At 41.6% G+C, this 12,202-nt stretch overlaps 1 protein-coding gene across 2 annotated transcripts in view; it reads right to left on the bottom strand.

Moving 5' to 3' along the window:
• The window catches only part of BEND6 (BEN domain containing 6), a 36,531-nt gene that overhangs the window by 20,068 nt on the left and 4,261 nt on the right, over positions 1–12,202 (bottom strand). For both annotated transcript variants that reach the window (XM_060022060.1, XM_060022062.1), the window contains exon 3: positions 5,850–6,027. In XM_060022060.1, coding sequence (XP_059878043.1) covers positions 5,850–6,027 — 178 coding nt within the window. The remainder of the gene's footprint in view (positions 1–5,849; positions 6,028–12,202) is intronic.

Raw genomic sequence — 12,202 nt, 5'->3', positions numbered from 1 at the left:
ATAATAATAAGCATATACAACTATTCTTTTATTTTTTCAGATTCATATAATTATTTATTGACTTTCAACTACGTAACATGACAAGGCAGCCCTCTTTCAACTCCTCCCCCAGCCACACAGAAACACACACACGCGGTACCCACATGTGCAAACACATACACACTCTTCTTCTCTCCATCATCCCAGGATAGTTGTAACACAACTGCTACTTCAATAAATACTGTGCTTACATTATTATAGTGATGTAATTCTCAATTCCTTTCCTTTAAAACATGACTTTTTTCCTAGAGTTAAAATGATCTCATTTTTAAAAGCTTGCTTATTATTATTTAACTGTTTCTCTGACTTAAACATCTCAAAACTTCCTACCAGAGGTGTAAAATCTCCTTGCAGTATGTTTGGTAGATGACATCATGTCATCTATCAATTTCATTTTTTTTTTCAGTGATCTCTCTCCTGTAACCCCTGTACCTGTCCACCTCTAGACCAGCTGCTTCCAGGCTACTGTGGACCTGTCACCCTGGAGTGTCCCGTCACTATTATTCTGTGGCTACATCCTGTCCCTCTCCTGTACTGGACTACCTGTTTTCTGATTGACTTTCTAGATTCACTCTCTCATTTTGAAGGAGCACACCCTCCCTTAGCTTTTGAAAAAGAAAGCACAGGAAGTACATTGAGACTTCATAAGTATGAAAATATTATTATTCTGCCCTCACACTTGGTTGATGGTTTCACTGGGTATAGAAGTCTAGGTTTAAATCATTTCCCTTTAGAATTTTAAAGGCATTGCTCAATTATCTTAGAGCTTCCAGTGTTGCTGGTGAAAAGTCTGATGTCACCTGACTCCCATTCCTTAGCGGATAACATTGCTTGTTCTCTCTGAAAGCTTCTAGATTTTCCCTTCCTGGTGTTCTGAAATTTCACACTGTTATGGCTTAGATAAGCCTTTTTGCTTTTGGTGGTATCTTTTTGATGTGCAATAAACTTTTACTAATTACTACTTCAGTGATTCACTGGTTTTACTTTGGCTATTTCTGAAACTTTGACAGCTTTCTACTATATTTAAATGAACCTGGGCAAAACATAATTGATTTTTCCTTCTTTACTGAAATCTCATTAGTTAATAGAGTGGAGTTTTCGGCTGAGGCATTGTTTTCCCTGGGTATACATTCATTCTTTACAAATAGTGATAATTTAATACCCTTTTGCACAATAGACATACCACTTTTTTCCTTTTATATCTTATTGTGCTGGTCAGTTGTGGTCCACAAGATATGTTTCAAATGTTTAACACATGCACGTAGAGCACACACACGTCTGTCATTCTGAATTTCTAGAATGGCATATACATTCTGCTATTTTTCTTAGTTAGCAGGCTTTATAGACAGATAAACAGCTCTGATTCTTAGTTCAAAGAGGAATATTGCTGAGCAAAAGTTAACTAACCACTCTGCACTCTTCTCTCAGACCCCTTTCTTATTTGGATTATACATTAAATTTCAACTTTCTGACATCTTCCTAGTTCCCAACTGTAGCTTCACAAGGAGGCCTACTATGGCCATGATATTTTAAACTGTAAAACACCCCCTCTCCCTCAAATCCCCATCCTCCTTTACCTCTCCTATTTTTTCCATAGCATTTATCACTACCTAACATATTGTATAATTTACTTAATTTTACTTAATTGTTATTTTTCATGATTTTGACTGCTTGCCTCACTGGAATGTGAGCTCTGTGAGAGTGGCGATCCTTGTTTTGTTCACTGGGTTTTCCTAGGTACTTAGAGCAGTGCCTGACATACAGAGGACCTTGTAAATATTGACTGAAAGAAGAAATGCATGCATGAATACTGCAGTGGCAGTTGGCAGTTCCTGACTCTTCCTGTTGCTTGAAGTCTAACCAATAGCCAACTTTACTTTGGTTTCTAAGGGTACATACTAGTGTGTGTGCATGCAGGGGGGCAGACAATATTAAATACAGAATAGAGTATGTAGACTTTTAAGTGCCCAAGAGGAAACAAAACGGGAAGGGATAAAAAAATGTTGCAGGGGGAGAGAGGTTGAAAGTTTAGATGGAGGGAGGAGGTCAGGGCAAAGATGAATTTACAGTGAAGATTTGAAGTACGTAGGGTGCAAACTATGTGGATATCTGGGGAAAGAACATCCCAGGCCAAGGGAACAGCCAGTACAGAGATGCCGACGTCAGGTCACGTCTGATGTCTTTGGAGGGAAAGCAAGTGGTCCGGTGTGGCTGGATCACAGAGAAGGATGGGGAGAGAGTAGAAAACAAGGCCAGAAAGGTATGTGGAAGGGAGGTGGCTGGATCATGTAAGGACTCAAAGATCATAAAACCGACTTCAGTTTTACCCCACGTGAGGTAGACGTGCACTGGAAGGGTCTGCAGAGAGGAGTGACGTGAGCTGGCCTACATTTAGCAGGATGTTCTTGCTGCTGTGTTGAGAGTGGACCACACAGTAGCATGAGCAGAAGTGGCAACACCAGTGAGGAAGCCACCATGATAACCTGGGTAGGAGATGCTGGTGGTTTGGACCAGAGTGGCTGTAGTGGGGGTGGTACAAAGAACTGTATTCCAGAGATATTTTGAAGGTGAAGCCAGTAGGATTTGCCAATGGACTGAGTGTAGGGTGTAAAAGAAATACAGAAATACAAGACAGCATCGTGGTTTTTGAGTTGAGAAACTGGAACAATGAAGTTAGCATTAACCGAGGCGAGGAAGAAAGAGAGGAGCAGGTGGCAGGGGAAGAGTGGGAATGTGGTCGTGGGTGGTGGTGTTTGTCTGAGATGCCTGCCAGTCTTGTCAATACGCAGTTAGCCCATGACTCTGGAACTAAAGGGAGAAGTCCAGGTTGGAGATAAGTCATAGTTATTGATGGATTTAACACCATAGAATTGGATATGATCCCCTATGGAGTGAAAGCAGATAGAAAAGAAAGAAGTCCAAGGACTGAGCCTGGGGCATCATCAAATATTTAGAGGATAAGATGATGAAATGAGGCAGCCATATAAACTGAGACGGAAAGCTCAGCAGTGGAGGAGGAATGTGGTGCCCTAGAAGCCAAGGAAGGAGAGGTAGCCAAGGTGTCAGATGTAACAGGGCACTTAATGTGATCCTTGAGAAATGACCTTCGGGCTTAGCAATATGAAATGTTATGGGCTGAATTGTGTCCCCCCAAAAAGAAATGTTGCAGTCTAAGCCCCAGGACCTTAGAATGTGACCTTATTTGGAAATAGGGTCTTTATAGATGTAATCAAGTTAAAATGAGGTCATTAGAGTGGGCCTTAATCCAAAATGACTGACATCCTTATAAAAAGAGGGAAGTCTGGACACAGAGACAGACAAGCCCACAGTGAGGTCATCACATGAAGACTGGTCTTAATGCTGCCTCAGGCCAAGGATCAACCAGAAGCTAGGAGAGAGGCCTTCCCCAGCGCCATCAGAGGAAGCGTGGCCCTGCTGACACCTTGATTTTGGAATTCTGCCGTTTAAGCCACCCAGTCTGTGATACTTTATCATTGCAGCCCTAGGAAACTAATACATGGAGGTCATTGGCGATCATGAGAAGAGACATTACAATGGAATGACAAGGACCTAATTGAAGTGAGATCCAAAGGGAATAAAAGGGGGAAAATTGAAAACAATGTATAGGGTCAACATGTAAGGAGTTTTCCTACAAAGGGAAGGAGAGAAGCAGGGTGGAAGGCAGAAAAGCAAATGGCCTGAGAAAGGTGGGTTTTTTTTGGTTTGTTTGGTTTTTTTAATGGGAGAAATAATTGTATGTCTGATGCTAATGGGATGATTCATTAGAGAGAGTGGGGAGGATCTCTGGAGCTCTGTCCTTGATCAGCAGAAAGAGGACGCATAGATGGACATACTGCCTTTGGCTGGACAAGAGGACAGGTCACTCATGGGTGACAGGAGAGGAAGTGGAGGTTAATACAAGCACAGGTGCAGGGAGCTGACAGTCTTTTCACATCCTCCAAGTTCTCCATGAAGCAAAGGCACCAGCTGAGAGTGAGGATATGGAAGGTGTGGGAAGCTGGCAGAGAGAGGAGAAAATGAAACAGCAACTCCAGAGTGAGGGACAGAGAGAAACTGTTCATAGTGATGATTCTTTTCATATACTATATTTTTAATATTATTTTTTGTCTGTGCTGCGTGGCATGTGGGATCTTAGTTCCTGACCAGGAATGGAACCCGCATCCCCTTAACTGGAAGCACGGAGTCTTAACCACTGGACTGTCAGAGAAGTCCCCTTCGTATACTATTGAAACTGATTTGCTCCTCTTGCATTTAGAATTTTCTCATCTAAATTTATGAAAAAAATGGATCTAATTTTCTTTTGGGGGGGGGTCCACGTGTCAAGTTCTGGTGTTAATAAAAACAGAGACAGAATCAATAGTGATGATTACTGAGCACCTATCATGTATCAGGCCCTGGTAAAGCATTTCTTCCAATTATCTAATTTAATCATCTTGGCAAGAAGGACATGAGAGATTGGCTCCACTGTGTAGATGAGGAAAGTGAACCTGGGGCTGAGGGCAGGACAGTGACAGGGCCAAGGCTTACAGCTAGTAAGCAGGGTTGGGATTCAAACCAAAGTCGGTGACTTCAAGATCAATACTTGAACCAGCAATGTATGCTAACTTTATCAACTAGCTTTTCATCTTACTCTACGTTCTGGAACAGATGGTATAAAAATAAGAACAATCTGTTCTTCGAAAATTGCAAAAGCCTCACCAGGAAAAACCATCAATTATAAAGATGCAATATTTAAAGCGTAAAAAATAAGGAGAGAATGGCTTGTTGGTGGAATAAACATCTTATTTCCATTCATGTGTGCCTGTTTCTACTTAAAATTAGGAAGCCTTCAATTTAATCAATATCTGTAGGAACTCATCTGAGCCATTACTCTGTCAATCTAGCTCACCACAATGTTCTGTCTCCCACAATTTCTGCCTCCCCAAATATTGTGGAATTGTCTTCTTTATTTCCACAGCCATTGCCCTAGGCAAGGCTGCCATCCTGTTAGTCCAATGACTGTAATACCTTCAAAAGTGGTTCTCCTCGACTCTCCTTTCTGTGCCCCTTGTACTCATTTTGTACACAGAAGCCAGAGGGATTTATTTTTAAAATACTCTGTGTATTTACTGTTTTATAACAGAATGCTGCCCCACATAGGATATATTGCCAAATATTCAGCTGTACAAAATAGTGCATGATGCCTAACTACAAGTGGAAAACATAATTAAAAAAAAAACCACTTAAACACAATATAGGATTCTGCAAAAAGGCATTATTCCAGGTTGTTTTTAATTTTCTTGGGCCTGTCTTTCCCCTTTATGTCTTCAGTGGAATGTGATTATTTTCCAAACCACTGCTCCCAACCCCAAACCTGAAATTTAATATGTGGAATCTTTAATTCCAGTAAGTCTATAAGAGATCACAACAGGCCCCATTTTCTAGTGCTTTCCTTAGCAGAGGAGAATGAGATAAGTACATCATGAACACCTTGACATATCTGTTGTCTTACTGATCTTTTCTCTCTAAGCCTATATTAAACACTCAATAAATATTTGTTGGACAGTATTAAATGAATATGACATTTGGTATTTTGTAGGAATAATCTAAAATTTTTTTATCAATAAACTAGAGGCTTCAGTAGAGTACATCCATATTAAATAATGTAATCATAGATTTTCTTAAAATGTGGTTTTTGATTTTTTTTCTCTAAGGTACTGAGTTTTTCATTCTTGACAGCTGATTTCAATACTTTCCCTCATCAAGTATTTTTCCTTTCATCTAAAAATGTCAATTTTCTCTAAGTTTACCTTGAAGCATGACCAAAGACTGTCGAAGGCGGCTGTTTTCTTTCCGGATGTTTGTTAGTTTTTGTTTCAGGCCTCTTATTTTTGTGCACAATTCCTCCTTCGACAATTCTGCTAGAGGGTCTTCATCCTCACTGGAGCTCTCACCGGGCAGAAAGGCATTTCCCGAATACGGGTCTCTCTAAAATACAAGGCAGGCACAACAAAAGCATCAAGGCAGCTCTCGTGGTTTATCCTGTGTTCTGGATGCTGCTGGGACTTAATTAGACCTACAGGCTCCTGCTTTTCCAGGAGGGGAGCTGAGCCCTTGCGAGTGATCTAGCCTCAGCTTGGTCCTCCACTATACAGGGGAACTCAGAATAAAAGAGGACATCAAAGTTTCACACACACACACGTCTCTTTCAAAACAGTAATCAGGAGCTTCCCTGGTGGCGCAGTGGTTGAGAGTCCGCCTGCCGATGCAGGGGACACGGGTTCGTGCCCCGGTCCGGGAAGGTCCCACAGCGGAGACCTGTGCAGCGGAGCGGCTGGGCCCGGGAGCCATGGCCGCTGAGCCTGTGCGTCCGGAGACTGTGCTCCGCAACGGGAGAGGCCACAACAGTGAGAGGCCCGCGTACCGCGAAAAAAACAAACAAAAACAAAAACAAAAAACAGTAATCAGGATTCTGACTTTCAGCCTAACTTCAATGAAAAACATAAAGTAGAAAAATAGTATAACAGAGTAGAATCAACCAGACCACCATTCAGATCTTTGTAACTCATCTACGTCCTCCATTTCTCTCCCGACACCTCATCCACAGCCTCTTTGTTGAGACTATGCCATGAGGCTAATTTGGGGGTTTATTGCATCAGAGAAAGGAGAAAGATTTACCCAGAACAAAGCACTGACGTCTACCTTTTAGTTTCAAAAATATTTTTTAAGGACAGCAGGACAATAGTCCGAAAACGTATGCCTTTGAGTCGTAAAACCCAGGCTTTGTTGAGGCAGAAAAGAATTTTCTCAAATTACTAAGGTGGCCTTTACATTAATCCAAATCTGGAAAATTGGAGCACAGAAGGAAATTTATAAAGATCCAAATCTAGAAGCCTGGAGTATGATGTTTATAAAAATAAACTTTAGGGCTTCCGTGGTGGCACAGTGGTTGGGAGTCCGCCTGCCGATGCAGGGGACACAGGTTCGTGCCCCGGTCCGGGAAGATCCCACATGCAGCGGAGCGGCTGGACCCGTGAGCCATGGCCGCTGAGCCTGTGCTTCCGGAGCCTCTGCTCCGCAACGGGAGAGGCCACAGCAGTGAGAGGCCCGCGTACCACAAAAAAATAAAAATAAAAAAATAAACTTTAGAAGACATAAAGGCACATGTACACCAGAACACAACATTGTGAATCAACTATACTCCAATAAAAATTTTGAAAATAGAGAGAGATCAAGAAAGTTCCTGCTGAATAGGAAGCGAAGAGACCTCCTGGGGCCAGGCTGAGGAGCAGGAAGGACAGAAAGTCAGATTCCAGTGTCTGCTCTTCCTGCCCCGACCTTTGTGGGGAAGAGAGGTGGATCAACGGGGTTAGGGTAGATGATAGAAACATCCAGATGAATGAGGGGCAGTCCCAGGGCAGCAGGGCCAGCTCCGTGCTTCTCAGCACATCATAAATGCCCTAAAGGGGCCTCATGTCCAGCAACACCAGGGCAACACGGCGCCTTCTGGGCCACGGATCAGAAATGGACAAAATTGGTGTCTGAACAAATGGACCAGAGACAATGTCCAGACTCCCCAGAGCTCATGCAAAGAAGCTGGAGAATCCAGAGGATCCCTGTGTCCCGGTCAGGAACTGGGTAAGTGCTGGGGGAACTGGTGAACAGAGAGGCTACAGGGTGCCAAAACCTTACAGAAGATGGCAGCGGGTCCCAGCACAGCAAACGTCAGCAGATGGTGCCAACAGAACCCCCTGGGAGCTGGAGGGAATGCTGTGCCTCAGCAGTAACAGTACTGGACACTAAGGAAACACGCAGAAGACTTAGAGCCTGGGCAGAAGACCAGCAGTCCTTCCCCAGATGCTGGATGATATGTAAGACTCCTCAAAACTTGAAACACTTCCCAGGAAAAAAACAGGAAGTGGAGGAGAGTGAGAATCTAGTCTCCATTGAGACTTAAACCCTGAAGTGACTGAAACTATACCAATACCTCAAAGGGATTTTAAACACCAGAACACTCTAACTGGGCTTCCCTGGTGGCCCAGTGGTTAAGAATCCTCCTGCCAATGCAGGATACACGGGTTCGAGCCCTGGTCTGGGAAGATCCCACATGCTGCAGAGCAACTAAGTCCCTGCGCCACAACTACTGAGCCTGCGCTGTAGAGCCCGCGAGCGACAGCTACTGAAGCCCATGCGCCTAGCCTGTGCTCTGCGACAAGAGAAGCCACCGCCATGAGAAGCCCGTGTGCCGCGACGAAGAGTAGCCCCCTCTCCCAGCAACCAGAGATAAGCCCGTGTGCAGCAACGAAGACCCAATGCAGCCAAAAATAAAATTAAAAAAAAAAAGAACACTCTGTAATTCACTGTCAATGGACAAGTTCAAGCTTTCCCCCCTCCCCCTTTTCTTATCTAGCAGGGATGGAGAATTGAAAGCCAGATGAGATCAGTTATAGAAAATACAATTATATTTTTGTATGATCAGTAATGTATACATTCAACCTCACTCCTTATTTTACAAGTATACAAATCTATGTATGTATACATATTTCATTATTCCACTTGTGTGTGACATATATAATATATATAATGGTAATGAAAATTACTATTGTTCTATGTTGGCAAGTAGCTAAAGTACTCATACTAGATATATAAATCTTTAATAAAAAAACTGATGCATTTGGTTAAATAGAAACGAAATATTTATTTTAAAAAACTGAAGGATGCCTATTGAGATCATAGTTCTATGCCAAGTAATTGGGAAAAATAGAATATATGGTCTAGTTCTTGCAGCAATTTCCCACAAGAGAGAAATGAAATCAAGCATAAATCCATTTATAAGCATCATTGGAAGACAAAGTTAATAGACAATAGATTGGGATAAGATATTTGCAAAATCTAAAACCACATGAAACTAATTTCTACAGTAGATATGGTATATGCGCCAATCAATAAGAATGGAACAGGAACCCACCAGAATAGACTAAGAAACCCAACAGAAACTATAAAAACTCAATAGAGAAATGAACAGTGGCAGAGACTGCTGGCTATCACCAGATATTTGTTCTCCCATTCTTCTACAGTAATAGGTTTTTAGCTCAGCAGATAGGTGTCAGCTAGATTACATTTCCCAGACTCCCGGACAGCTCAGTGTGGCTATGTGACTAAGCTTCCGCCAATCAAATAAGAGTAGAAACAATGTATACCACTACTGGGTCATGACCTTAGGAGGAATGGGCTGGCCTTCTCCTGCCTGAATTCTATTTTTGTTGGCAGAGACGAAGGCATGCAGGTGGGAGCTGGAGTAGTCACCTTGACCCAGAGACAGAGGCTGTGTGTTCAGGAAGGTAAATGAACAAGATAAGAGGGATCCTCAACATTTTGGCACTGCTACAGCAACTAGGACTGCTCTTGCTATTATATGAAAGGGAAATAAACTTCCATCTTTATACTCCACTGTGATATTTGGGTCTTTGTTACAGCCTTTACAACATGCATCTTAACTAATGCAGATTTTGGTACCTAGAAGCCGGATACCCAAAACTTGACATATGTTTGAATTACTTAGAGGTCAGGTTATGGTCAAAAAGAGCAAAGGTATAACATGCTGGAAGATTGTTGACTCTTGTTAGACCTTGGTGATGACACATTTGGTAAAACCGTCACCTGCAATGCCTTGGAAGGCACACCATGTACTTATTGAGACTGGAAAAAGAATGTCTGTGTGTATCAGTGATTTCTTGTCAGTGCTAGCTAGTTTGCAGAAATGGAAGGCTTTCTCCTTCCATCTGCATTTAGAATGTAGCATGCAATTTAAACTGAGTCCAGTCATGTTAAATCTTCAAGGTTTGAAAAAAGTGAATGACGTCTACATCTAAATTGTAAGAGATAAGAAAAAAAGCCTGTGAACTCAAGGCTTTCTCAAGAGCTTCTCTTTAAGTGTTCTCTGCCAGACACTGAAATCCACCCCAACAGCAAGCCTCAGCTTCAGTGCATTATCTTCAAGCTTTTTGTTTCATATGGCAATTAAGTCACTGCCAAAAGTTGGAGAGAAAAGAGGCTGAGCAGCCGTAATAAAAGAGGAGAGGTTTCAGGCTTATTTATGACCAAATAAGATCTCTGGCTGTAGCTACTTGCAATGAAACCAAACAGAAAGAAATAGTCTGGAAAGTTATTAAGTTTTTGAGAAACACAATTTGCAAAAGAAACCATACTGGCCTGCTACAGCAGGTGACTATTTTGCCCTCAAGGAACCACTGGACAACCCTCCCCCTCCAAAACCTGCACCAGCAAATTGAAACAAGATATAATTTTCTCCCATCAATTGCCAAATATATGAAATAAGGACATAAATGCTAAGTGTTGGCAGGGAAGCACAACATGGAATCCCTTATGCACTGCTGCTGGGCATGTGGACTGATGTGGACATTCTGGAAAGCAATTTCATTGTCATATGAAAGCCATTACTCACCCTTCTAAGTGTTTATTCCAGAGACATTCTCACGCTGTTTCTTAAATGGACATGTATGCGGACATTTATTTTGTCATTGTTTGTAGTACCAAGATGCTGGAGGAAATCTAGGTTTTCATCATTGGAGGAAAGGATAAGTAAAATGATGCTATGCTTTGTTAGACACAACGTATCATATATAATAGCAATATAGGTGTTAAAAACAGTGCTGATTGAAAAGTCAAACAGATTGAGCTATATATTATGATACCAATGTACTACTAAATGATGTGTGAAATGATGGAGCCATAAGGTTGTACAGTGCAGCATGATTTGTAAACAGAAAAAGATTGGAAACAAGCCACATGCATGCTAGGGGACAGTGGGTGATGATGTACAAAAGAGAAAGTTCTTTATATACTAATGGAAAAATTGTCAGAATACATTAAGTAAAAAAGCAATGTACAAAGCAGCCTATCTAGTAAGTTACTTTTTGTGCAAAAGAGGGGATAAGAATATCTATATTCATATTTGCTTTATTTGAACAAAGAAACACTGGGAGGATAAACAAGAAAGCCATAAATGTGGTTACATGTGGTAGGGGGCCAGGAGTCAGGAACAGGGCTGGTGGGGACAGCTGTGTGGGAGACTTTTCACAGACACGCTATGTAGATATACAGATATATAATTTTTAGGCTTTTGATTTTTTTATTACTCAAAACTTCATCTTAAATTTAGCTTTCTGACTCTGTGCTTGTGCCTTCAATACTTTCACAAGAATTTTCTGCCCCTCCGTAGGAAAGCATATATGACCGGTCATGGACATGCTTAGCAGACACGGACCCACCATGGGCCCGGCTGACATGTTTCGTTTCAGGAAACCTCATAAGAACTTTAGGTCTCACAGCAACAACTTCTCAAAGTCGGCCTGGGCACATTCCACATGCAGATTTTGGTGCTTTCCCAACCTTCTGGGTTTAAGAGTAAACAATTCTATTGCCAGGGGTTCGGAAGAGCCTCGTTTTGTCAGAGGCCGTGTTGTGGGGCAGCCTAGGGTGTGCGGCATGCCAGATGCTGGACCGTTCTCAGTGCCTCCAGACACTATCCCAGGAGAGTAAAATATATTTTAAACCATGAGAATGTACAGTATGTATTTTAAAAATTAAATGAAAATACATGCACATAAGCACTCCATGTATTACAAAGACACACAAATAAAAAATAAAGGATAAACAGGTGGATAGTTTGTCCAAAGTGTAAGAGGAGAATGGGAGTGGGGAATTCAGATCAAAAAGGAATAAATGAATAAATACAAATAAGAAAGGGGCCCTGGCCAAACCTGTGATGAGGATGGGCTGCAAACTGGAGTCAAAAAAAAAAAAAAAAAAAAAGCAATAAATTTTAGAAGAGGTGTTCCAATTTCTCCAGTGGTTTTGGGAGGAAAAAAATATTTTCTGCCAGTTTGCTGATCTTTAATGTCCCAGGATATCAAGGAAAGTTTGGACAATGTATAATTGGCCACACTTCAATAGAAGCTGGTAAAATGGCTTGTGAATATATTTCTAATTCAACTTGTTTAACATTAAAAAGAGAACATGAAATTTTATTCCTTCAGTTGAATAAAGAATTAAAGGGAAGAATCTATTAATACAAGAGGGGGAAATGCACTAATAAATTGTGAAAGGAATTATGGAATTATGGCAGAGCAAGGGAAGAAAG

This window comes from Delphinus delphis, chromosome 10 (genome assembly GCF_949987515.2).
Source record: "Delphinus delphis chromosome 10, mDelDel1.2, whole genome shotgun sequence".
In the NCBI taxonomy this organism is placed as follows: Eukaryota; Metazoa; Chordata; class Mammalia; order Artiodactyla; family Delphinidae; genus Delphinus; species Delphinus delphis.
Note: the sequence above shows the minus strand (reverse complement) of the source record. Positions and strands in the feature narration are given on the sequence as shown.